Source organism: Solea senegalensis, linkage group LG1 (genome assembly GCF_019176455.1).
Source record: "Solea senegalensis isolate Sse05_10M linkage group LG1, IFAPA_SoseM_1, whole genome shotgun sequence".
Taxonomy (NCBI): Eukaryota; Metazoa; Chordata; class Actinopteri; order Pleuronectiformes; family Soleidae; genus Solea; species Solea senegalensis.
Genome location: NC_058021.1, coordinates 30,329,924 through 30,356,997, shown reverse-complemented (window position 1 = coordinate 30,356,997; position 27,074 = coordinate 30,329,924). Strand labels below are relative to the sequence as shown.

The window sequence follows — 27,074 nt, the reverse complement described above, 5'->3', positions numbered from 1 at the left end:
GATAATATATGATTATTATGTGTTCCGATTAATTTTTTTTTGCAAAACTGTGGCCTACAGCACGGGCTTTGAAAACAACTTTTACTTTGAACAACTGTCTCTCAAACAAATATAGTAATATACTGTAATACAATAAAAATAAATAAAACATAATTATAAAATAGGAAGTGAATAACAACATAAATGTCCCAGTCTTTCTCCACATACACACGTTTCTATCCTGGTGGTCAGTGAGTTGATTCTCAATCTCCAGCCTCTCATCTAATTTCATCACATCACAACATGAAACATCAGCAGCTGCAGTGTGATTGACTGACAGCACCGTTGGCCAATGGGAAGAGAGACATTTCCTGCGCAGCCAATAGAATGCAGTGGGGGCGGGGCATTGAGTCGGAACAGCTTGTGTAGCTGGTGCTAGCCTAGCCTAGCCGTGCTGCTGAGCAATGACATGCTTTGGCGTAGAAATGCTATTCCACCGGGGCACAGCGTCTCATCGGCTAGGCTAGCTTGTGGGAATGGAAAAAATAACTGGCCACTAGCCACACTGGAGTCTAGATACCACTCGCGTGCTTTAACTCTCACTTTTGTATGCCGCTTTCCATACGTTACATCTTTTTTCTCTCAAAGGAAATAAGTGAGGTTGGCCGTCAGAAATCAGGTAAGACTGTGTGTGACTGTATGAATCTGAGCTGCCACTGATGGTGGAGCTATCCGAGCCAGAGCTACAGGCTAGCTCCCGCTATCCTTAAATTCGCCAAATAACGTTAAAACTCACACCAGCTACTGGTCAAGAGTGAGCCCAGACAAAAAACTGTCTGTCTTTGTGCCAACAAGGCCAACATTACCGTTACCCAGCTGGCCAAATACTTTATTCAACATTTGTCAGCATTGAAAGCCAATTTTCCCCCAGTTTTCGTGTAAGGCACGTTAACGTTAGCTAAGTAAGGTTGTGTGACACGCTGTCAAGCTTGAGTCACAAGATAAAAGCTGAACTAAAACTGTTATTTCTTTTAAATGTGGCTTCATTTCGTGCTGACAGTGCACCACGGTAACGCTGTGATTTCTGAGGCTGGAAATGGAGAAGCCACTGCAAATGTATCCAGGTTTTACAGCGCAAACATCATCATCCAATTGTACTGCATTCACAATGCCTTGTTGTATTTTTAGTTGTTGTGTGCACAGATTGGAGTTGTGTCGTGATGCAGGCATTCCATCACGTTAACTTAGTATTTCCTGTGCTTGGGTGAAAGAACTGTAAATGTTGTTGTCTCTTCCTGTCTGTCCTTTTTAATATGGCCATTTTATAGATGGACTGGCATTAGGGATTGTTTCATTATTGATTTTCTGTGTCTTGTGTTATACAATGAATTGAGTGTGTCATGTAGTCCATTAAATGTCAGCAGAGGATGTGTGGTCTGACAGAGGCAAAGACATTTTGCATATGGTTATTTAAGATAAAATAAGATTTCATCAATCCCATGATGGGAAATTCAGTTGATGCATCAGCATGGAGGCAGTAACGGTTTACTGTCGGTACATGTCGGTACACATATATATTAACTGAACAGAAGATGGCACACGAAAAGCAAACTGTGTTGATGTAGAGACTACTACCCTCTGCCTTAGTTCACCAGAGTGTCAATACGGTCCAAAGGATACAGAAAACTCTAATCATCGCTGACTTTAGCCTTAACCTGCATCCCTGGGGGAAATTGCATCAAAATCCATCTATAGGTTTTTGAGCTATACCACTCACAAACAGACAAATGCCAGAAAAGACATAACCTTTTTGGTGCAGCACAACTGTCTTTCCCTGGAACTGTTGGTGATTTTCTTTCAGCTGTAACTAAAGTAGATAAACTAATAATTGTACAGAAGTAGGGAAATGTCTCATCATTCTAGAGTAACCAGTAGTAGGTAGGGATATGTGCTTTGAAACTGAGATTATTTCTGTTTCTGTGACTGGTATTTACATGTTTGCAACCTCCAGTTTAACGCCCAACATTGTTTCTACCTTACACAACTAAAGCCTGACTCAAATGTTGTGCTTCAGAAGCACAGTGGGTGGCAAAGTCGTGTACTTGTGGCTTATGTTTGTTTGACTTGTTACAATACGTGAATAAACTGTAAGATTAATGTGATATTGTGCAGCATTGTGTCAAATATGTGTGGTTGGTTGGCTCTGAATGATGTCAGGAGGGTAGCACATGTGTGTCATCAAAGAGGAAGGGTGTCTCGCAGCTGCTGAATAGTACAGTTTCTGTAATTATTGTCACACTGACAAACCTCTTCACAGTCTCTCATTAAGGTTTCAGGGAGGTGAGAGGGGAAGAGGAACATTTGGTTCGCTGTAGCATTACTCTCAGTAGGAGTCAGAGGGAGGGTGGCCACAGTTTGCAGGGAGGGAAATGGTGGAAACGTGCTTACCAGCAGTAATTGCTCGAAGGCTGATATTATATTTCTCTTGAGCTTTCAGGCTAGAGATGTGGAAACGGCCCTTAGGAGACCTATGGAGAATGTTTACACAAGCTCAAACTCATTTTAAGGATTGTCAACTCCCCCTGATTCAAAGCTTGTGCACAGTGATATTGCAGTAGTATAGCTATATTTCCACCTGGCTCGCAACCTTGTTTTGAATGTTGTGTCAGTACAGTCTTGCAGTGATGAGCCCTTTTTGTAGAAGATGGTGCCTGCCTGCGAACACATTGGCCTCCAGCAGCCAAATCTGTCCCTGCAGCCTGGAGGAAAATACCAACTGAGTATTTTCATGATGGCCAAAAAAACTAATGTGGCTGAAGATTTTCCTGGTAAAGTGACAAGCGTGGTGCGAGGAATCTAGACTATTGTGTGCATTAGATTAAAATTAAAAATGGGGAATTTTGCATTTGTCCTTTCTGCATTTTGTTTCACTTCTCTCTTTTCTCCCTCATCTCGTAAATTTCTCAAGATGTTTTCCATTTCCTCATTTTCCTTTTATGATTTGTTTTCTTTTTCTGTCTGACAGATTTAGCTTTGACAGCCAGTGCATGTTGGCATATGTCACTGAATTTAGTACCTTTTTAAGTTAACGTAAATCACCTGTTGGAAAAGGAACCAAGCCCTTTACACTTATTTAAGTTCACTTGCCACCAGAAGCAAGTAGACCTAGTGAGGCTGTGTTACAACTGCATGGGGACATTAAGTGGGATGATATTCCTCCTCACTTCTGTAAAACATCGTAATTTTGGCTGCGTGTGGTCCAATATATTTGTTCTCATTTCCCATTAAGAGTGAGAGAGTTGGATGTGCAGTTTCGATGGTGTTTTTTCTTTTTAGCTTATCATCATTATGGTGCATGGTTTTGTTCTGTGGGTTTGGCAGAGATGAAAAAGAGGATGTGTGCAATCACAGCTGTCATTGTGATTGCAGAAGCTGTTGTGTATCCATAACTAGATTGAGCATTATTGTCAAAATATGGTCTTGGTTCTTGAGGAAAGTGTACTTTTTAAGACTACTATGATTCAGTATATTTAGTCTGCTCAATGAAATGACATCATGAAATTGTTGGTCTGTAGGGTAATTTATTCCTCCAGGCTTTTTTTGTCATATTTGATGTTCTTTTGTTCTGCCCAATTGACTTCTCTTGTCTGATCTCTGCCTGTTTCTCTTGATAGTTCTAATGTAAACTGTATGTAAATCAAAACTTCATATAGTGGCTACGTATTGTATTATGAGAAAGTACACCAATAAAACCCTTGACTGTTATTTTTGGTACATTATTTTGACCACACAGTAAAACAGCACTCTTTAAATAGTTGCATTCGGTTGTTAGATGTTAGATCCTGGTTCCTGTGTACTCTTATTTTGTATATTGTGTTAACATACACTGCACAGTTCTGTTGGCCTTTATGCACGCCCAGAATCTGCAATTTTTAAGCTCAAACGATGATTCATGCATTTTGACAAAAGAGAGAATGAAGAGTAGACCAGAGCGGAACATGCAGATCATTATGGTTCCCATCATTCAGTAAAGATCAGTTACATGACAACATTCACAGTCAAGACTGTTGGTTTAGCCACAACATGTTAAAACAAGCATATTCATTTTATTTTTTTAAATTACAGCTCCATTAAATCAGATTGATCACACACATTTTTTTTACAGACCAGAAATCCAGTAGGCCAGCCAGATGATGAGACGGCACATAAAATGATGTAAACTCTGTCTGTCAGCACTAGTTTCAAAATATTCTCAGATTAATTCTTACATTATGTTTTTAATGTGACTTAAGAAATTGTAACAGAAAACTGCAATTATATTTGAATAGTGAAACCTCCAAATCATTTGTGTATTGGGTTATAAGTCAAGAACCTTTTTAGCTACACACATGGGGCTTTAAGTTAAATGGGATGAAAACACAGTACATTCTTGAAATCAATAATTTCTTGTTTCTTGAAAAACACAGTCCTGTGTGCCGTCTCACTCAGGCCTCATGAGGTTTAGAGTTTCTGTGGAAAGTGTTTGCTCTTTTTGTTGCTAATTTGCACAGATCTCAAGATTTTTGTGGCATCACCATGCAATCTGGAATGCCTTGTGCTTTCACGACGCTCATAGACATGTTCCAACACGTGGCTCTTGCAAGACTTATGTCCCAAGTGGCTGCTTCAGTCCTAATGTGACAGCACCCTAGGGCTCATATTTGCCAGGATGTACGGATTCTGAGAGGAAGTCAGTGTATCCATTTCATCTCTCCAACACAGGCTGTCTGGGATTATTATCTTAGGGTTTACAAATGATTTGCTATTTTGACAGCAACAATAGCTTTTTCCAGAACACTGCATTTGCAATGAGGTATGCAGCTACCAGTGTATTTTGCCTCATCTGTTTTATTCACTCCTTAATGCTACTAATAGTTTTAAGTAGCCCGACAGCACACAAGACCAAACAGACCACTAATAGCTTTATCGTACTGTAGTACTGGATGTTAGGAATCTTTCTGCTTTGTAAACTTGGATTAGTCATTGGGAAATCCCCTGGAGTTCCCAGAGTTGATGAGGTAGCATGAAGGTTTATTATGTTGCTGCACTGAACCCAGATCTCTTAGATGTGGCCATCGTTGGACCTGGTACATATAAACAAATAGGCCACACGGAGCAACCGCTGGCAACAGCAGGGTGTGGATGTGTAGGCTCTGCTCGTGTAGGTGGGGTCTGAGGAAATGGATCCTTTCTTTTACAGAGGTTTAATGTTCTGGTTGGTATCTGTTTACAGAGACGGAGAGAGATTGCAAGTATTTTCATACTAGAAGGCCTCCTGCTAAGACCAGCTGTACACCCTTCATTGAGTGTGAATAATTCATGTTTGTTTTGCTAATTTTCTTTGTTCTTTGAAGTAGGTATGCTGTAATATTTCAATATTAGTTTTGTTCTATAATTCTGTGGCTTCTCCCATACACTTGAGTTATGTATGGCTGTGATCAGACTTTTCAGGGCTGATACATATTCTGATAATACACTTTCACACCCTCTAAATGTTTATATATTGGGTCCTAATGCATAGCAAGACAGTGGCAGAGTGTTCCCGCATGTTAAAAACAAATTAAAAACGTCGCCTTTTACAGAGAACGAGGTGACTGAATTAGACATTTATAGTCACAGATGTTTTACTAAAATTGGATTACTGTCAGCCGCTTCAGGCCATGTGGTTCAGCCCATTCTGTTTTTCAGCCACAAATATGGCCAGTCAGTTCACCAACACTATCTCTGTGTGTGCCTGACTTAAACATTCTGCTTCGGGCTTGTGAAATTAAGAATATAGAGCCGTTATGAACTGGGAAGTGACTAAGCCAGTGTGAAAGATTTTCATATTGTTTATTTGCCTTCTCTTACAATCACTTACTCACAATGATTTGTACTCACTCGTGAGTATCCTGTGATTTGTGTGAGTGCTTGGTCAAAAATACAGAGTCTGGTAAAATGTTTCTCCTGCAGATTTATTTGTGTAATAGTGAGTGAGGAAAGTTGTGTACACTTAAGTCTAGTAACTAAAAGATGTAAGCATAAAGTTTTTTTTGGATGAGATTCCCATAAGCTTAATAAATTCTACATTTGTCCTTTTTAAATGGACTTCATCTGGACAGTGAGTTAAAGTGGCTTGGCTTGAAACTTTGCATGTTGCGTCTAAATTGCTTTGCAGCATATTTCAAGTGGTGACACTTGTGTACTTTTTTCACAAATTTGTTGTGTGTGGAGAGGGAGCCATATGATGGGAAGTTGGCCTGAAAGCTTGAAGTTTTTGGTGTTTGTTGCTATGAGAGAAAATCTCCAGCAATTCTCAGAGGACATGAGCCGTGGTATATTTTAAGCTATTCTGAAAAACCAAGGGTGATCCCGAGGGGTGGATAACCAACTGCTTTCACACAGCTATGAGTCAATATGCATCACCCAAAACACCGAGGGCCTCTCTGTCCCTAATTAGGTTTTAATTTGATTTAGAAATAATGTTGTTCTCTAATGTAGAAAAGCATTGGTTCTCCCATTAAAAGCAATGTTTATTCTAGTCCTTGACTTGATGTTTCATCTTTTTAATGATATTAACTGCATGCATCAATGCTAAGCAGTGATAGGTTATCTAAATTCTCTTTCAGATTGCATCACTTTCCCATCATCCGGTCACCTTTGTGTCCACATTTCCTGTCTCACAGCTGGCCTGCCAAGTATCCCATGACCCTTTGCTGCTATGCTGCTGTTTTGTTTTGAGAGAATCTAGGACAGCTGGGGTGAGATGCAGTCTCATGGTTTTTAGTTACCACAGTTCAATTTAAATAAAAAATAAAAAATAACACAAGCATGTGTTTGTTGGTTCGAAGCTGTTCTGTTATGCTCTGTCGTTTGTGAATCGGACCTGCCCTGAGGTTAAAATGTAAGTGGCTATAAGTTGGAGGAAGCGAGACAGTACTAGAGAGGCTGAGTGAGTAGTGTGCACACAGAGCACATTCCAGAAAGCAGCAGAGCCCTGTGATTTTAGCAGGCTGTCACAGGGATTAGGTTACTCTGTCTGCCTCTGTGAGCTCATGCTGTTGCTGTCCTAGTGCCTCAGCAATCCTGCTGAGCATTGGTACATTATTTTCTCTCACAGTGAAGACATAGTATCCACTTGTGGTGACTTGAGTCTCTCAAAAAACCTCTCATGTCTGTAGAGTAAAGTTGGGGCCGTTTACAAGCATCTTTGCTGAACACCATATTCACAATATTTCAAACCTGTCGACTTCCTGCTCCTAGTACAGTCTTCCTGTATCATCATGCATTACCAAATAGGCCACTGGGCGTGCTATTGGCTGATATACTTTCCCTGCACATACACAAGGGATTGTGGCAGCAGCTGTAGACTGCAGGATGTGGTGAACTCCTGTCACTGTTGGTTCATAGTAACATTAGAACTTGCAAGTTGCACTCTGCATCGCTGTGACACCATGTTGTGCAGTTGTTGTGGTTTGTGGCCTTCATTTTTGAAGTGTTGCCTATGTATATATTACTATTAATGTGTAGTCTACCTGCTCATGCCCCAACCTATTGTACAGCAATGCCACATTTGGAAGATTGATCTTCTGCTTATGAGAAACAGTTGTGATCAGTGTTGACACTTAAGAACATGAGTGGGTTGCTGATTGTAACACTGGTTCTGTCACTGACTCACAGCGGCCGCTGCTATGGCAGCAGATAAGGTGGACATGCTTTATCAGCTTGGTATTTAGTAGTTCATAGTCCTATGTATTTATAAATAGGTGCTTTTTTTTGTTCTTCTTGCACTCTCCCCCATGCATAAACCTTGTGTTATGAGTATATTAAATGTTTTGTAGCACTATGGCAGGTCATTCTCTAAATTAAAGCTTAAAATATTAAGTTCAGGTGGCCATTTCATCTGTTGAAATTGAACCTCCAGCAAATTGGTTATCAATAAATCTTTGTAAGCAGAAGTAAAAAATAATTGGTTTCAGCCCTAAACAAATGTTCTGTACAGAATTCAGCTGCTGTCACTCACAACAGTATCATTGCAATTGGAAAGATATCATTATGGAGCGGCTACAGGATGTCTCACATTTATTGTCCACTGCTTTATCCTCCACATTAGTGTCTGGCGTGGAAAGGCCCTCTGTCGCACTGGGTTGTGAACCCAGGTCCCAGGAATGTGCTTTCATTATATTGTTTAATCATAAACAAAGTGGAGGAACGAACAGTCCACTGTTGCTGTTCTGTCAGCAGATCAGTTTGAAATATAGCAAGGACGAAAGGGATGCAGAAGCATCAGCAAGCTGGGAAAACCCTGCCGTAACCACTGGCCACTGGACCCAACCACCTGTCTACTGCTCAGTGCAATTTGGTCGCCCTTGTTGACAACCACAAAGCTCATGCATACTGATCTTGTTTTTGCTTTATGTCTGGTAGCCGTGCTATTTCAGAGTTTGTGTCTTCTTCAAAACATCTGAGCAGTTAATCATTGTATGAAAAAATTATTCATGACATCATTAGATCTGACACTATTACACAAAAGAGGCTTGCCTACCTTAAATTCTTCATAGCCACCAAGTTTTCCATATTTCTTGAAATAATTCTGAAAGAAATCATAGTGTAGACGAATTGAGGCACAAATCAGTCAAGGACCAGTTCAGACTTGCTAATCTGTTCTCTGAATGAGACCATAATATGCCGTGGCAGTGGTGATGGATTACACTACCTGTTAATTCTCCTCGGCAGCAGAATAAACGGAGACCCATGGTGGACGTGAATGTGACACCATTTGAGCTGTTTGACCTGTCTGACCTTGAGTTTAGTGCTTTAGAGTGACGAGTGGCCTTGGCTCAGTCTGCAGCTGCGCGATTAGCTCGGAGCATCTGTTGCCGAACTTTTTGATCCTCCCTCACATCTGCACCGTCGTAAGTCACTGTAGTGTTAATGTGCACTTTAGTGGCGAGCCACCCTAGACACGGGGGGTGGTGGCAGTTACAAAAGGTGAGACTGGGGATGCAATGTGTTTGAGAACGAGAGATAGCTGGGAAAGGGACAATCCTTCCCTGATGATTCTGTCATGCATTGCTGGGGAAAGTAGAAAATGGGGGGAAAAGAAAAAGTCAAGTGGATGTTGTAAATGGAAATGGAGCTAACATTTCTCAGCCTCTTTGGCAGACAGTCACTCTGCCCAGCCCAGGGAGTGAGATTGTTGCCTTTGTCTTGGTGTAAGAGGCAGCACACAAGGAGAGTAAACCACCTCTTTTGTTTTTGTGTGCCGCTCCCTAACATGGCTCCTAGTGTTCACTAATTTGATCAGCTGGAAAAATAGCAGGCGATGACATGCCATTAGATGAAACCACAGTATACAGTGTTCATCCCAGTGAATTCTGGTAATGGGAAACTACAGTTAAACTTTAAAGCCCAAAACTCGTCACAGTCTTATTCATAAACATAGTGTTGTGTGATGTTGTGCTGTTACACCCCATTTCCACTGGTTTTAAAGACCCATTTAAACCCGGGTTTAAAGGGATTTTGACCATTAGGAATGTGTTTAATCAGCGTACACTCCCGGGTAAAATGACTGCAATGCACGCAGGGTTTTATTGGCTTTGGCTCCAGTCGACAATGTTGGGAACGCAAGACTTTGAACACACTAATTTATTCTTCATCATCTGGTCTACATGGGACATTCTATCTCTCAACCTCTGCTTATTTACTTCTTATTCTACTCCTCTTGGTCCCATTGAGAAGTTAACATTGCCTTGAGATCAGGTTGTGGTGGTGGTCTTATCTCAAGGCCAGCTGCAGCTGAAACTTAGACACCCCTGCTTAAATTAAAAACCAGGCTCTCAATCAATAAGGTCAGTGTCTGGTCCCTGAAGTCATTCAGGGGGGAAAGGTGAAACTCCATCCACTCCCATGACGTCAGAGCAGCTTATTGGCAGCTCCAGTGCCTCTCTCCCTCAGCGCTGACCTGAGAATCAGCAGTATTAACCAAACCGTGTCGATAGCTTCATTGGTCATAAGACCAGTTGTTGTGAATGTGCTCATTGTCAACCGCCAAGAATTTTTGCTTGTGGATCATAGCACTCCCAAGTCATAATTTTAGAAAGCCTAGAGAATGTGAAATGTGTGCAAATTAAATGCAGTTTATGCAATCAGAACAGTTGCATAGGTAATGACGCACACTGCCCCTTTTCTTTCCTTCCCTTTTACAGCAATCTCTGGCATCTTCCTCTCTCCCAGGTTCATGTTTGATGCCTAAAACAATAGACAATCATTGGAGCACTGCTGAGAGGAAATCATCTCCTCTGTAAATTTATGAAGAATTCAGATTCTGGGAGATTAGCACTATATTATTCCTCTGGCAGCCTTCAGTGTTGAAGCCTGGAAAGAATAGACAATTATATCTGTTGTTTAAGAATACAATTAGTCTGGTGGAGTTTATGTCTGAAGAGACTAAACTGTGGAAGTAAAACTTGGCATGTCATCGGAGTTCTGGCCTGGCTCTATTATATTAGACACTTTATGTATCTTGGCATGAAGATTGATATTTTCTATAGTGAAGTGTGTATATTTGTCACCATCTTGTATTTGTCTACCTCTGGGAATCGCGCAGTATCGGTCCGACACTGGTCAAAATCACTGGATAGAATTTAAATAAAAATGAATCTGATACAGTCCAAAAACCTATATATTGCATGCTTCATTAGCACAGACTATAAAAAAGTTAAATAAAAATTAGCAAAAGCATTTAGCTGAGTCATGTTTGGGCTGTCAATGTCAAAGCAATATTTGTTACACAGTTGGACAATTATGTTTTTGAAATGATTCGGTACAAATGTGTTAACTGCATCGGTAGATACTCGAGTTTGTGATATCGGTAGCAAACACAATAAAGTGGCATCGTCCCATCTCTACCTCTGACTTTTTGCTGCTGTTACAAGTGAATTTCCCCTTGTTTGGAAGTCTAGACACAAAAATAACAATAATATTCAGAAATATGCATCGGTAGTAACAGATGATTGAGAACAAATTTTGAACTGAATCCAATTTTAATTCCCTTCCTTTTTCTGTGTACAGGTCAACAGTGACGTCTCAGAGCCCTTGAAGTTCTAAGCTTTGATGCAGTACAGGTATATAGCTATACATTTCCATACACTGTTTTTTAAATGTACTGCATGTGTGTCTCATGCTGTATCGTTGAGTCTTGAGCAAATGGCACAGTTAAGACTAAATATTGTGAAATCAGCACACCACCCATACTACACTTAAGTATTGTACTACCTACTTCTGCAACTTCATCAACAATGGTTATGGCCATTATTAATGAGAAATATCAACCATGTTCTTCCTTTTTCTTTCCACCAGTGTACCTCGTGCAAGATGACGGAAGAGGTGATTGTCATCGCCAAGTTCGACTACATGGCCCAGCAGGACCAGGAGCTGGACATCAAGAAAAACGAGCGCCTTTGGCTCCTCGACGACTCCAAGTCCTGGTGGAGGGTCCGAAATGCCACCAACAAAACGGGCTTTGTGCCGTCCAACTATGTGGAGAGGAAAAACAGTGCCAGGAAAGCTTCTATTGTCAAGAACCTCAAAGATACACTAGGTAAAAAACAACTTCTACATTTAATCATTGTCCAGAAACATGTTTACTTTTAATCTCTCTCAAATCCTTGTTTGTTTTTATTACAGAAGATATCAGTGATTATTCATGTTCAGTCACTCAGAAAGTCTTGTTTTGGTGTCGGCAGACTTGAATTGTTTTATGCTCATGCACAGAAACAATAGTGTAACCTTTCATCAGGAAGTGCTATTTTGTTTTCTGCCCACATTATTGTGGTATCACATGTATAAGAACATCTACAGGAAGATGGTCTCAGGCTGATGTCTGATTGGTTGAAATACAGTGAGCTACTGTCTTTTTTTCAGTTACAGTGATTGAAAATTTAGTGTTTGACAATCGTGTGTGTGTGTGTGTATCCTTTTCCTTGATACTCGGGTAAGGCATTAATATATTTTCTTTATTTTAAGTGTTCATTTAAAGGGTAAATATAAATTGGATTTTAGTTTCACAACTATGTGGTTTGTGTGAACAGAAAATCTGAATATTTCCACTCTTTCACAACATAGAATGTCCTCCTACTCATTGTAACACGACCAGCGTGAATGCTGCACAGGTGTTGTTATCTTAACCGTCAACACAGCAGTCATATTTCTGGGTACTATCATTCGCCAAAAGGGCTTTGTGGTGCCCGTAGCAAGCCACACATAACTATGGAGTATGGAAGCCAGAGTAACTGTTTGCCTTAGCTTAATTCTTTGTGGTGACAGATATTTGTGATAATTTGGGTTACACTCTCTGACCACTGGCATCCAGCCTGGATCACTGCCAGATGGCTTGAATTTTGTTTTGGGGGAGTTCTCACTTTGGTCACTTCTTTTTCATGCCTATGTAACATGTGAAAATCTTTTTATCCTCATCATCAAGTCTTAAGGCAGACTGAAATGGGTTGTGTGATATTGGCAGTAAACTTGATTGACCTGTATTCTAAAGTGTATGGGTTTGTTGTGGTTGTGATGTAAATGTAGTGCGTCATTTTTTATCAAATTCATTGAAGCTTTATTATCAACTTAGTGCTGGGGATTATGACCAAACATTTACAGATATATATCACGGTACCATGTAGCTGTTGAGTTCTGCTTAGCGCTACTATCAACCTGACAAGCCTGACAGCATGTGGTGTTTAGTGTTTGTAGTCCTATTATATCATATGACTATAACAAGAGATACCCTCTTCTCCTCTGCTCATCTTTGATGTTGCAATAACCACACACACCTGCACAGCGCGGCCTCAGCAAGGGGCCCCAGATGTGGCTTTTTCCCTTCAGAGAGACCTGAAGAATAGCAGTGTTCCAGGAACTGCTAAGCTAAAACCATATCACATAAATGCTGTGTTTGCAAAACACTTATCTGTTGGCCACGGGATCTGCGTCTTCCTGTTAGCTGTGTGTGTGTGTTTTGTTTTTTTGAAAGTGTTTGTAGTGTTGTAAGAGGAGATGGTGTCGTGTGCTAAACTGATGCACTGATAAAAAAAGGAAGTGGTCTCTTGAATTTCACACACAGCTCATTAATGTTTGTTACATACAGTACTGTGCAAAAGTTTCAGGCACCACCAGCTCTGTTGTTTTTTCTGTCTGTCAAATTCTGTGATCATTGGAATTTGGAATGAAGTGAGGCGACTTAAAGCTGGTCTTCTATATTAGCGAGCTGTCAATGAGATTTACTCATGCAACATGTGTATGTAATGCTCAAGCATGTCTTGAATAAACCTGGCGTAATAGACGTTTCTTACAGCAGATATTTCTTTAAATGAAATGGTAGGACAAACACAGGGTTTACCAGTAACTAATTAACTTAATTAAGGTTCCACTCCAGTATTAACAGAGCTGTGTTATTGTTCAAGTGTAAGGGTAGATCATGCTAAATACTTGTTCACCTGTAGATGGTGTGGTTTTTTTTGTTTTTTTTCTTTTAAACAACAAAAAACTGCATACATATTGTGTTCCAGTAAAGTGAAATAGAAATAATTATCCTCTATTGTCGTTGCATTGCTAAAACAACACATCTGATGGTGGCCTAAGACTTCTGCACAGTACTGTAGAGCTGAAACAATTAATCGGCAACTATTTTGATAATCGGTTTGAAGCTTTTTTTCATGATTGAAACAATATTTACGATTGTTTCAGCTTCATAAATGTGAACGTTTTCTTAATTTCTTTGCTCTGGATAACAAAGAAATTATTAAAAGTTAATCATTTTGGTTTGTGGACAAAACAAGACATTTGTGAACATCATCATTGAGGTTTGACAAACACCGAACAACATTTTTTAACGTTTTCTGATATTTTATGGACCAAACGATTCATCGAGAAAATAATCAACAGGTTAATCGATTATGAAAATAATCTTTAGCTGCAGCTCTACAGTACTGTATCTCTGATAAAAATTACATTTACTCACAGGGTGCCTCCACCTTAAAGCTTTTTTCACCCCTGTAGCGTGCAGGTTTACATGTGCTAAATATATGTATGTGTGTGTGGTTGTGGTTGTGGTTGTGTGGAAGTGTGTGGTCATGCACCACCACGGCCATGAACTGCCCAATAACTTCCCACCTGTCTCTAAATTCATCGATTGAATGTCCCCAGGTGAACAGCTGCAAGAATCACACACACAGGCTTAATAACACACACCGGCTCAGGTCTCACTCACACATATCCAGTAAAGCACGGGTCTAATGTAAAACATTAGTTACAGCGAAACTAAGCCTTGTTAAACACTAATGCAGCCCTGTAGCTTGTAAATACTTCACCTTCATGTCTTCGAGTTTATGATCTGTAAGTAGACTTTGGACATTTTAACGGGGGATATTGTGGGAGGCTATGTTTTGTACATAAAGGTAAAAAGGGAAAAACATCCCCATGACCACACTGACATGTGTTATGTGGGAGGGAAAAAAAATCGATCTTTTTTTTTTTCTCTTTTAAACAAGCCTGTTTCTGGGTGTGGAGTGCTGTCATCGTTCGAAAGAATGTGTGAGAGTATGATGCGTCCGCTGCAGATGGTTGTGCGGTTGTGCGTTTGTGTCGTGTGAGTGTGTGCTGTGTTTGAGGTCTCATGTTCCTGGGTTTGTTGTAAAGTTATGAGTGTGTGTCTACAAACAACTGCAGTCATGTGACACTGAGCTCTCACTGACTCACTCCGCTTTTGCTGCTTCCTCGCAGATCTCTGTAGTTTTTCTTGTGCCTTTTTAAGACCAGTAACTTCTTACACACATCAATCTCACTCTGTTGAAAGCTGTTCCTTTGCTTTCTCTATTTCTCACTTCTTTCATTTGTCTTTCTCTATTTCTGTCAGTCTAAGCTTCAACTCCCCCCTCCCTCCCTTCTTCTTTCCCTCTCCATGAGGCCTCTATACTGTGCCTTCCAGAATTGCACTGGAGGCCTCCCTATCCTGCTCTCTCATTGGCTAAGCATGACCACATGGTCAAAGGAGTGGGCTGCCCTGCTCCGCTGTCCGCCCAGCTCTCTGGGTGTTCCAATGGAATAACTCTACAGCTGCAGTGGGAAGAGAGCAGGGGCCGGGAAAGACACAGAGAGAGGGAGAGCGAGCCCAAAATGGACATGGCTAACCTATTCAAACATTTCTTTCGTGAGTTTTCAACTTTCCTAGTCTTCTGTTGTGAGCTACACTTGTTGGGATTCCTTGTGTTGTTTTACAAGTGGTAAAAAGAGCTTTTGTTTGAAGTTCGAGCGTTTCTTTTTTCTCTCTCTGTCTCTAGCTGTGCTGAAGCCATTCTCCGGGGGGTGGGGGTGTTTTTATCTTCCTTTTCTAAACTCTCCGCTTTGGTCTTTGCTTAGTTTCAGTTGTAGATTAGTCAAATGATGTGTCATGTTTGGTGTGGGAGGAAAGTTGGGTTTTTGTGCTAACATGTTGTGCTGGCAGAGACATGGAGAGGTTGTCTTAACAGCTTTTGAGGCAGTGTCTGTTAGCGGCAGCAAAGACTGGGTGGATATGCTTTTGAAAAGCCTTCTCCTGAGCTGAAGCCTGTAATTGACTCAGCAATCCTCCTCCTCTGTCTTTCTTTTTACACACACGCACAGGTTTGAGCAGCTATCCTTTTAAGGACTTTACATTTACTTCCATTCATTTGGACTGCCCAATCAAAGCGTTATCCCTAACCTTAACAATAGCCATAACCAGTTAATGCTTCACTCTAACCTTGACCTAACAATTTAAATCTGAGGCCTAAACTTAACCGGTTCCTCAGAAATGAGGTTCTGCCTCATTAGGACCACTGGTCCCGACAAGATGTAAGAGGTAATAGAGGTAATAAATACAAGTCCACTCACATGCACGGTAATCCTTAATTTCTTTTCTCGCACTTTGTCCCATTGTGTGGGCTGTAACCCAGCAGATTACATTATCATGCTTGAAGACCCCGTCTCCACACCCTGTTTGGGAATATCTCAAGACATAGCCAAAGTCTGTTTTCCTTTATTCTACCCTGAGGGCGAGCTTGCTCAGTCTGGGAAGTGACAACTCGACCCCCCCCCTTCCCTTCCTCCCTACACACCGCCAGTCATGAGCTACAGTTGAAGGGACATGGGGTGCCCATGTAGAACACTGTAGTTATTGTGCTGAGAGGAGGAAGGGGGTCTCTGCTGATTGATGGGACCTAGACTCCCATCTCCTGCACCTCGCTCACTTATCAGAGGAATGAAATTTCCCAGGCAACTCTGTGGACTGTGGATACTTTACAGTGACACACACCACACTTTTTATCAACAGGCCCTGGCGCACACCAGTGCTGTAATATCACCTTGTAGCCATTGAGTGTTATCTTCTGGCAATGTCTGTCTCCCCTATCCCTTTTGTGTGTCAACTGACTGGTCTGTTTACAGAGCCAAGGATCCAGAGAGTGACAAAAACACAGAGCTGATGTGTATAATGAGAAGCAGTTAGCCTCCTCTATCCCTTTCCCCTCCCTCTGTTTTCCTGTTTCTCAGCATCCCCAGTGAGCGGAAACTCTAATTTGAGACACATTTCTCCCTGAGCTGTGGAGGAGTGCAGGCCAGAGAGGAAGTCAGAAGTTGGGAGGAAGTTGAATCATTGTGCAGGGTTTGTCTGCTGGACCTTCCGGTAGTCCCTGTCCATCACTCCTCCTTTTCATCTCCAGCTTCTTTCCTCCAAACTACTGCTTACTATTCTCTGTCCAGAAATGATCATAATTGAGAGACTGGCAGGGGAGTTGTCAAAGGGGAAAACATTTGCTGAATGGTTTTTGGAGCTGCAATCAATTATATTATTTATTATGATATACAGTCGATTATTTTCTTCCCCCACAATAAATATATTGTGTTGTTTGTTTTAGTTTTGGCAGAGTGACGATCAAAAGGATATTCAGTTTGCCAGTAAACCATAAAATAATAATGTGATGAGCTGGAATCACTCAAGTTTTGCTTTTATTACTATAATAGTCTCATTTTAATTTGAATGGTTTTAATGGCCCTCTAAAAATAGTAGATTTGTAGTTTGTGTTGGCTTCGGTAACACTGTTATGTTGCTTGCTGCATTTATGTCATAAAAACAGTAATAAGTAAATCATGTGGTTTGAGCTGAGGTATTTTCTAGTTTTATTCATTTAAGGTGGATCTGAGGTATATACAGGTGTAATTTGAAGTGAATATGTTCAATTTGCACTCTGAAGACTAGAGGTTAAGAAAAATAGGTCAGCCAGAAATGTGAAATTAGTAGTGTGTTGGACCTTTATACTAACAATTGAGTGTTTTATGATCAGGACGTGTTCTTCTTGGTGTAGTGTCTGACAGTAACCCTGCACTGTCCAGAACTCTTAATCTCTGCTCCTGTCCATCATAAAAATGGATGACTGCTGCGCTTGATGACTCGGAAAGCTTTAGTTGAAAGCGCACAGGACGTTGCCTGCTCACCTGTCAGTCAGCCACGTTAGCAGCTTGATTGAAGCCCACAGGTTAAAAAGCACTCCTAACCTTATCCCCCCTCTGAAGATCTGAAGAACACGGCAGCTCACCTTTTTGCGTTTGTTCCCTTTTAGTTTGTTTGACTCGGTCTCTCTGATGCCATGTGGTGCTATTACATTTAATGTGCAAGTCTCGCACTGAAATGTACGGCTGAACGTTGCTTCACGGTGTCACATGTCTGGTAAAACACGAGTTGCACTCGCACTTGAGGCGATACTTTCAGAAGTGATGGCAGAAATTGATAAACATTTCTCCATTTTAGGGACCAAACAACACATGTAGTGTATTAATGAGGAAAATAATACACATAATATATATTAGAATATTTTTTTTAGTATGTAGGCAACTTGGTTAGATTTAAACCATGGTGATACAATATGTAATACATGAGGTTTTGTCAGTCGGATAACAAGCCACTGTTGCTCTTGTTCTGTTCCAAGTTTTGGGATGTTCAGGCGCTGTCAGACAGTCTGACGCGGGGTGTTGTCATCCACAGAGGAAGAGTCCTGAAATGGAGGGAAGCCGAGGGGTCGCAAGGGTCCTGGCAGACAATGGGCAGCCAGGCACTGTGGGGAAGCCAGTGTTAAAAAAAAAAAAAAGAAAAGAAAAAATAACTATTCCTATTTGTCATAGTAGTGATAAACTCCCCACCACTTTCTACTTCTCCTCCTCCTCCTGTGCCTCATCTGTAAACAACATAGTTATTTTTTTCATGTTGGGGGGGTTTAACATGTGTGTCTTAAGGTCTTTGTCATTATTCGCAGTGATTTACTCGCATCTGAAGCCACACGGTTTCCTCCCTCCACATCCTGCACACGGGAAATGCACAGGAAAAAGCTTATGATGTAAAATGAGAGAAGAATTTCCAGTACACCGTACAGAAACTGTTTAGTTTCTTTTCCTGTCCTGTAACTTTTAAGAGCAGGCATTGTTTGTGTGATTCAGAGGAAACACTAATGCCAGCTTTTCCACTACATGGTCCAGGCACAACTCGACCCGCCTGATACCTGCTATTTTTTTTTTAGCTCTGCAAGTCAATACTATGCGTGACGTCGTCGGACTGCCAGCCACTGATTGGTCAGAGAGTGACGTCACAGGAAGAGTCATGAGCGTGACGTCCGACACGAGAATCAAAGCGAACAATGCTGATCTGTAGCTCAATTAACAATAAATAATTAAAACGAGCGTTAATCTCCAACATATAGCAAGGGAATGTCTAAAATCTCAATATTTAACAGAGGAGTCTGGTGTATTTAGCGACAGCACTGCCAACCAAACTTTGTTGAGTTGAGCCCAAACGAGCCGAGGCGAAGCGGTACTGTGTAGTGGAAAAGCGCCATAAGGTGCCACATATACACTCATGTAAACCTCGCGCAGTTGATAGTATTTAGGGTTAACATCAGGTGGATGGAGCACATGTGTGCAATGAGGTGAAAATGTCTTCTCTCCGTGAGGGAGGAGTTTAGGGAGCTATTGGGGGCTAAATGGTGTGTATCTTTGTTGTTTTTGCCCTCGACTATTAAACAATTTCTTCTCTTTCCAGTCTGATATTAAAGGACAAATATAGTTAATTCTCCTAGATACTGACATAATCTCAGGTTAATCCAGGTCTGCTTTTCCTCACGATTGTTGGCGGGTCTGAATATTGCTGCTTGGTCCCAAGAAGACCACCTCCAGTCCTCAGAACAACCAGTGATGTCTCTGGCAGAACAGCTATTTACCGTCTGAGGTGCTCAACTGTGAAAGTGCTTTGTGGCCTTTCTCAAACAGCTGATCTGCTGTGCTACACAGCTTTGGGCTTGTTTTTTAAAAAATATGTTTAGAGCAGAGGTCTCAAACCCACGGCCCCCCAGTAAATATCATGCGGCCCTCCACTATCTATAGAGTTATAATGAAGTTATAATCTGTTTTTGTCATTTATAGGATCATTTTCTAACTATATATATCATTCCATATCAAAACAGTCTTTTTATTTTGAAATTGTGTACAATATTATCATGAACGATTGATTCCCCCCCAAAACCGTTGGCCATTTTATTTTACATGATTTACTCTCCTGACCAGACTAGAGGTTCACTGGCCCCCAGGTCATTTGAGTTTGAGGCCCCTGGGTTAGAGAATATAGTGCCAAATGAAAAGGTTGTCCGACAGTGTTGTAAATTTCTGAACATAACTAAAATACAGCGTATACGTTGAATGATATTGATTTGTTTTATGTGGCATGGGTATATTAAAGGCTGAACGATTAGTATAATGATTATTATTATTATTATTGTTATTATTATCATTATTAATAATAAATATTCCTTCTTTCGGCATCTCCCTTTAGGGGTCACCACAGCAGATCATCTGTCTCCATCTTGTTCTGTCCCTTGTGTCCTCTTCTGTTACACCAGCTGTCTTCATGTCCTCCTCAACAACATCCATCCATCTCTGTGGTCTTTTCCTCCCACCAAGCAGCTCAATTTTTAACATCCTTTGTCCAATATAATCACTGTCCCTCCTTTGCATGTGACCAAACCACCTCAACCAAACTGTTTAAACTGTGCTGTCCCTTTTTTAAAATAACAGATTTAAGTTAATGACAGCATGTTTAAGGGTTCAAAGACTCCCCACTAAAGTTCAACGTCCCTGAACTGACAAACCTTGACAGAATATAAAGGACAGCGACCTCGGCTCTTAAGCAGTGTCTTGTTGCGCGTGTCTTTGGTGTCTTTTGGTCTAGTCTATTAGATCCTTTGCTGAATTGAGAACGGAAGCACTAACTCACAGTTCTCACAAATGAACTCTATGCAATTGACTGACACCGACTTGAAAGACGGATGTCAATGTGTCTACAATTGCACAGGCAAATCACACACTTGCTTTGATTGGGTTTTATTTAGTCAAAGCAGCAGTCATGGACTCTGCGCTTGTTTTTAATGCAAAGCTTTCGTACAGCTGAAGCAGGAAGCAGCAATAAAAAGTCCTGATGGTGACACTGATAAGTGATGAGTTATATGCTTGGTGTGATAAAATGGAACCTGTTGCCTCTCTGTTCCCCAGCTTGAACTAAAGGAAACTGTATTCATGCAGGGTTGAACTCTAACCTTTGTGTCGAGTTAACTAGGTCATTTTCCAACTGTACATGAGACACATCCTGGGGGCTTGCACCTGCATGAACATGTTTGTTTTTTTCCCCCTGCAACACGCTCATATGATGAGCGTGTCCACTGTTGTGGACCTCAAGTTTTTGTCATGGAAGGTTTTGTTTTAGGTTTTGTGAGATTTTATACACACTATACACACATTTTGATGTCTTCTTTTTAGGGCAGTGTTATTTGATTTGTTTTGGGATTCTGATTTATTGTGATTCCCTAGTATCAACAGTTGTGATTTGCTTTTCCACCTTGAAATCAAAATGAGTAGATGCATTTTCTTGAATGAGTCCTGTTTATAAAATCAATACATATGGCATTTATCTAAACTGAATCAGACGGTGGACATAACATTTACAACAGAAAAAGCTATGTTTTGCTGCCCCTCCTAAGAATAAAATAAATACAATCAGGAAAAGTGGAAAATAATGTGTTTACTGAGCTACTGTTGCAAGAAAAGAAAAGAAAATGCTGGCCCAAAATGAAAAGAGCCTCTCAAAACAGGACACAAATGTGAACCTTCAAATGAAACGCTGTTAAGCAGAACTTCTAATTGTACCTTTTAAGGTAAATTGGCAGCTGCTACTTTTAGCTGTTTGTGTCCATCAAACGCTTATAAATATCAAGATTCTCTGGGAGAAAACAATTTTACAATTGTCTAAACAAACAAACAGATTTTACGGCAGTTATCTTTTCGAATTATTTAAGACGAATTTGAGTCATGACTAGACCTTACCTGGACCCGACAGACAGACATCAGCTCTTAACACCCTGTCTGTACTCTGTAGTTATGTACAGTGGTGTGTCTAATAACAGGTTCTACCTGGAAGCAATTTTGATGTCGGACTCCAGCTCTACCATGAAATTTGTCTGCGCTCCCTGAGTCTCAGTAACAATCTATCTGTGGCGCAAACACATTCGGTGTGGCGTTGTGACACATTAGTCATAATCCACAGCGGGAAAACAAACACCGGCCTCCCAGCAGTGTCCCGAGGGCTACACCCTGCCTTCGGGTATAATTTAACTCTGCTGACTTTTCGATTATTCGAGTGGAAGCCTTTCAAACGTAATCAGGAATAGAATCACTAGTTTCCCCACGCTCTCCGTGTCTGGTATGGGTGTCTGTCTGGTCCCACCTGTAGTCTGGTTTGCCTGCATCGTCATTAAGATGCTAGCGTTTGCAAGTGTGACGTCATTTTATCTTTGCGTGACGTCACAAAATTGTTGACTGTTCTTGTTGCCACGGAGGAAAGTTGTGTATAGTTGTGTATAGACTGCCCGGCCTGTGAGTGTTAGAGCTGCTCTCTGGAGAGTAGGGAGAAGGCGTGATCTCAGCATTTGCATAGTGTGGTAGCTACATGTGTTTCATACAACTGTTTGCATGCCAGGCTGCCAAGTGGAAATTCTTGTCCAGAAGGACGATGACCGCAGGCCTGGCGTGGCTCAGCCTCAGGGCATATGGTAATATCCCCTCACTTTGGAGAGATGGTGTCACCGAGTGCACGTTTTACACTGAGTCAAGAACCTGATAAAATTCACTGTATGGCTCCTTGTCATCCCTGATAAATTCTTTTAGTCATTTACATCAAGTGGCAACTCACTGTGGTGTCACCCACTGGCTTGTAAACTGCCATTTCAAAGCCTCTAAAGTTGCCATGTTTGGGAAAAGTGGGAGATGAGGATGGGTCAAATATTGTCGTCCTTCCACCCGCATTATCAGAATCAATATGCTAAGGCAAATATTGCTATTTTAATTAACAAGTTAAGGTGCTCTACATAAAACACTCCCTGCCAGTTGCCACAAAATCCCACATCTGACACAAACTTCCTTTACGGCAGCCTGTGGCCAAGTGGAGAGGGAACTTGGCTTGTAACTGGAAGGTTGCTCCGCCCGCTGCTCCCAGTTCTAGGAAAGTTTCTAGTAGAGGATGGGTTAAATGCAGAGAAAGAATTTCCGCCTGTGGGACTGATAATCGACTGATTTATTTGTTTTGTTTATTTATTTATTTTTCACTTGCCAGGCGTTACTACTTGATGTCTTGGGCAGAAGTTACCTGGAGGGAGTTTACAGCAGAATAATGGCAGAGAAACCTACTTTAAGAGACGCTCCATCCATGTTCAATCCATAGACTTTACAAAGAGAGACATCCTGCACTCCTACACGGACGTTTTGTTTTCGTCAATATATCGGAATCGTTGTATCGTGATGTCATTGTGCACAATGTATTGCATACGTGAGGCACCCTGTGATTCCCACGCCTAATGTCCACCTACACCTGCAATCATGGACGGCATTAGCTGTCAAACTCAGGTTTCAACGCCACAAATACAAGCCGTTATCCGTTTGACTCAAAATGAGAAGATAATGTACAACATGGACATTATGCTGTATTTAAGAAGACCTGAAACTAATGAATTTAAAAAAGGTTTACTGATGTTATTACTGCAAAGTCCATTATGTTGGCATTTTGTTTCCCAAACGCATCGAGGAATTACAGTGGCCTTTACAGACCAAAAAAAGGATGTTGTTCTTTACCATTTGGCACCGTAACCTCGGCCTCAAAACGTGAAACACAATGAAATGAATGGCCCTTGCCTAAAGCACATAAACAAGGCTTAATCTAAGGCTACGAAAATGTATAGACTTAAACAAACATCTGCTAGTAAACCCCACTAAATGTGACCTTTCATTGGGAAGTAGGGTCATTTTCTCAGACAGTTGCCCCCTGGTGGCTGTTCAAGGGAATATAGGTTTCAGACACTCCATTTTTTTCATATACTGAAGTCCACTTCTAGGCTCACTTGGCCGGTTGAAGGAATGAGGGAGTGGAGAGTTTGCTGAGACAGAGCAGAGGAATGAAAGCACAAATGAAATAAGAGTTTGGTGTCCAGCTGTAGTGCAGGCACGGCAGCAGGTGTCGGGGAAGCCGAGTTGATTACTGCAACGGGATTAGCCGCTATCAGATGTGACTTTACCTTTTTTTTTCTTTGCCCACAAAGTTCAAGTGTAGGTTGTAATTAATTTCGACCCGGTGTGACCTTAAAGGACAATGCCAAAACGAGTTTTCTTTAAAACCAGACATTGTGTTTTTTCTGGTTTCCCTCAGCAGCCCTGTCCTAATCCAAAAGAATGTATTTGGATTAGGAATGTGGGGGGTTAGGGCACTGTAATGTGGAAAAGAAATGATATTCGGCTTCTGCTTACCCACCCTGCCTGTACTTCTGCACAGAACCTAATGCTTATTATCACAGCCTGGTATTTGTCTGGGATTTTTTCACCCCCACTTACATTTTTTTTTTGATGGTGTGGTTTTAGTTTTTCTGCTGGGACTTGTTCCACTTGAAAATAGGAATTCTGGGCACTTGTGTTATAGTGAAATGATGACTTTAAAGTTTTAATTTACACCAAAAAAGACCTGACCTTTTCCACTAAGTTCACTCTGTTCTTTTTGTTAACTTTACACCGTGTTCTCATTCTTTCTTTTTTCTTTTTCTTTTTCTTTCTTTTGTGTCCAGGAATTGGGAAGGTGAAGAGCAGAAAGGGAGGGATGAGAGACACGGCGTCCAACGCCGACACAGACATGTATGCAGATAACGGGGAGCGGCTGTACGACCTCAACCTGCCCGCCCTGGTGAAGTTCAACTACACGGCGGAGCGCGAGGACGAGCTCACTCTGGTGAAAGGCACGCGGGTGGTGGTGATGGAGAAGTGCAGCGACGGCTGGTGGCGCGGCAGCTACAACGGACGGTCGGGCTGGTTTCCGTCCAACTACGTGACGGAGGACGTGGACGGGACGGCGGGGGGCGGGGGAATGGGCGGCCTCGGCGAGCAGGGCGGGTCGCTCACGGAGAAGCTGGCGGCCGTGATGAACAGTACCACAAACGGGAACCGGGTGCTGCACACGGTGCAGGCGCTCTACCCCTTCAGCTCGGGCAACGACGAGGAGCTGAACTTTGAGCGCGGCGAGGTGATGGAGGTCGTGGAGAAGCCAGAGAACGACCCCGAGTGGTGGAAGTGCCGCAAAGCGGACGGACAGCTGGGCCTGGTGCCCAAGAACTACGTCACGGTGCTGGACTCCGCCTCCCACAAATCCTCGGCGGCGCTCGCCGGGCCGCCCACGCCCGACTGTGACTACATCTCGCCTTCAGGCAGCGGACGCTTCGCAGGGAAGGAGTGGTACTACGGGAAGGTGACGCGCCACCAAGCGGAGGTGGCCCTCAACCAGAGAGGCACAGAAGGAGACTTCCTCATCCGAGACAGCGAGTCATCAGTCAGTGATGTTTGAAACAGATAATTGTGTAGTTATACGGAGCTGGACTTGCTTGAGTCTTTTTTTTAAAAAAAAAAGGCTTCTTCTCTTTTAAAGAGAACTGATGGAGCCTCTTGAATGTCTTGAAAATATCTTTATGAAAACTCAAGCAAGTCCAGTTCCCCGTGACCTGGACGACTCAGACCTATGCAGATAATTAACCTTGCGTCTCTTTCCCCTTTCTCTCCTCTTCGCAGCCAAACGACTTCTCCATCTCCCTGAAGGCGCAGAGCAAGAATAAGCATTTCAAAGTGCAGCTGAAGGAAAGCCTTTACTGCATCGGACAGCGCAAGTTCAACTCTATGGAAGAGCTTGTGGAACACTACAAAAAAGCCCCCATCTTCACCAGTGAGCAGGGCGACAAACTGTACCTGGTCAAGGCCTTGGCAGCTTCCTGATCCCTCTCTGTCTCACGCACACACACACACACACACACACACACACACACACACACACACACACACACACACACACCTCTACACAACTGCATCCATACAGTATATAAACATACCGGAACACACACTAACATATTAAACTCCAAGCCTGAGGACTTAACACATCATCAGGACTTTTTAATGCCCGATTTGTGAGCATTCCAAGAGGAGGAAGCAAAGGCACGGGAGAGACTCAGAGGAACAGAGAGAGAGAGGGGGGGGAGAGAGGGAGACAAAGAGGAAAAAGACTATGGACTCCTGAGAGTTGACTACAGACCTCTTGGTCGCCCTATTTTAAATTATCCAGATGTGTTAGGTCATAGGCAAACAAACGCCATGTATTTCCATCTTGATATCTATTAGTTACATTTAGTTTCTTTTCTTTTTTTGTTTTGTTTTTGTCAATAATATATAATCCTTTTAACAGTTTCTTTTTTTAAAAAAATGTGATTTTTTTTTTTTTTTTTTTTAACTGTATCGAACACACGACATCCACCGCGAGGCATTCTCTCTCTTTTCTTTTTCTTTTGTTGTTTTCCAGACTCTATCCCCATGGAGGTCTGCATTTCAAACGTTCTGTTTTTGTGTTGGCTGTCTTAACGGTTGTGGACGACGCACCGGGTTCACAACTTCCTGCTAAATGCTAATCATGAATAAAAATTAAGTGACCAAAATATATTTATTGAAACAGTTCTATTAGGATTCACCGTTTGTGTTTTTTTTTTAGAGATATCGGGACATCCGCACGGGGTGTGTGGCGAAAATGGAAGATGAATCATCTTCTCGTGCAAGGTCGTGTTATTTTTTTTTTTTTCATACCGCGGAACTGCTTGTCTCACGTATTGCTGTATCCTTATCATGTGAATGTTACAAAGGCCGAGTTGGCGGGAGGTCACACATGTGTCGGGTCGTGTGAGGAGTTAAGTGTTTTCCCATAAACTCCTAAACCTCCTCCTCCTCCTCCTGCTGCTGCTGCTCCTTTTCCTCCAGTTCTGTGGAAACGGGAGGGGGAAATCCAGGCAGGATGATGTCACCGATCCTGAATTAGTGATCACTTGAGGGAATGAGGGAGTTAAAGGGTCACCCGGAGGTCACGTTTGTGCGGTTGTCGAGCGTATACATATACATCAAACTAAAAGCAGCAGGCGCACAAAGGACTTAAAGGAGAATACAGTTCCTTAAGGGGAAGTCGTGCCATTTCTTTTAAGTGTGAGCTTGGAAGTGAAGTGTCCTCGTCTTGTGCAGCCTGTGTGAAGTCACAATACATGTCTCTTAACGCAACACATGGTTTGTATTTACAGCGCAGTGTTTAGCGGAAAGAATGGACAAAGTAGAAGTTTGAGCGTTGGAAGATCAGCAATCAGAGCCACGGCGGCACCGACAGGGACGGCGACGATGGTGATCACAATGTCTGCGATGATGAGTTCTCCAGCTGGGGCCAGTTGGACCCAAGTACAGTGAAAGTAAGAGAGGGGGGGAAAGGGAGGGGAGAGAGGGATTTCACAGAGGAGGAATGGAAAAAAAAAAAAAGTGAATCAGGATCCAGGGAGGAGGCTTGGAGAATCTGTTCCACAGGATAAGAATATCTGGATTATTGCTCCCAGTCAGATTCGGGTGGGGGAGAATGAGCGGAGGCCAAC

At 41.9% G+C, this 27,074-nt stretch overlaps 1 protein-coding gene across 2 annotated transcripts; it reads left to right on the top strand.

Annotated features, from left to right (window-relative positions):
• The first annotated feature begins 429 nt into the window (after nucleotides 1–429).
• Nucleotides 430–25,751, top strand: nck1b (NCK adaptor protein 1b). Of its 2 annotated transcripts, XM_044045969.1 has the most exons (5): nucleotides 430–658; nucleotides 11,071–11,123; nucleotides 11,359–11,599; nucleotides 24,207–24,961; nucleotides 25,198–25,751. In XM_044045969.1, exons 3-5 carry the CDS (start codon nucleotides 11,374–11,376, stop codon nucleotides 25,396–25,398), a joined length of 1,182 nt encoding a protein of 393 aa, XP_043901904.1. In that variant the 5' UTR covers nucleotides 430–658; nucleotides 11,071–11,123; nucleotides 11,359–11,373; the 3' UTR covers nucleotides 25,399–25,751. The 2 variants fall into 2 exon arrangements, with proteins under 2 accessions (XP_043901904.1, XP_043901913.1); XM_044045978.1 differs by lacking the exons at nucleotides 430–658; nucleotides 11,071–11,123; nucleotides 11,359–11,599 and adding an exon at nucleotides 15,089–15,202.
• The last annotated feature ends 1,323 nt before the right edge of the window (nucleotides 25,752–27,074 follow it).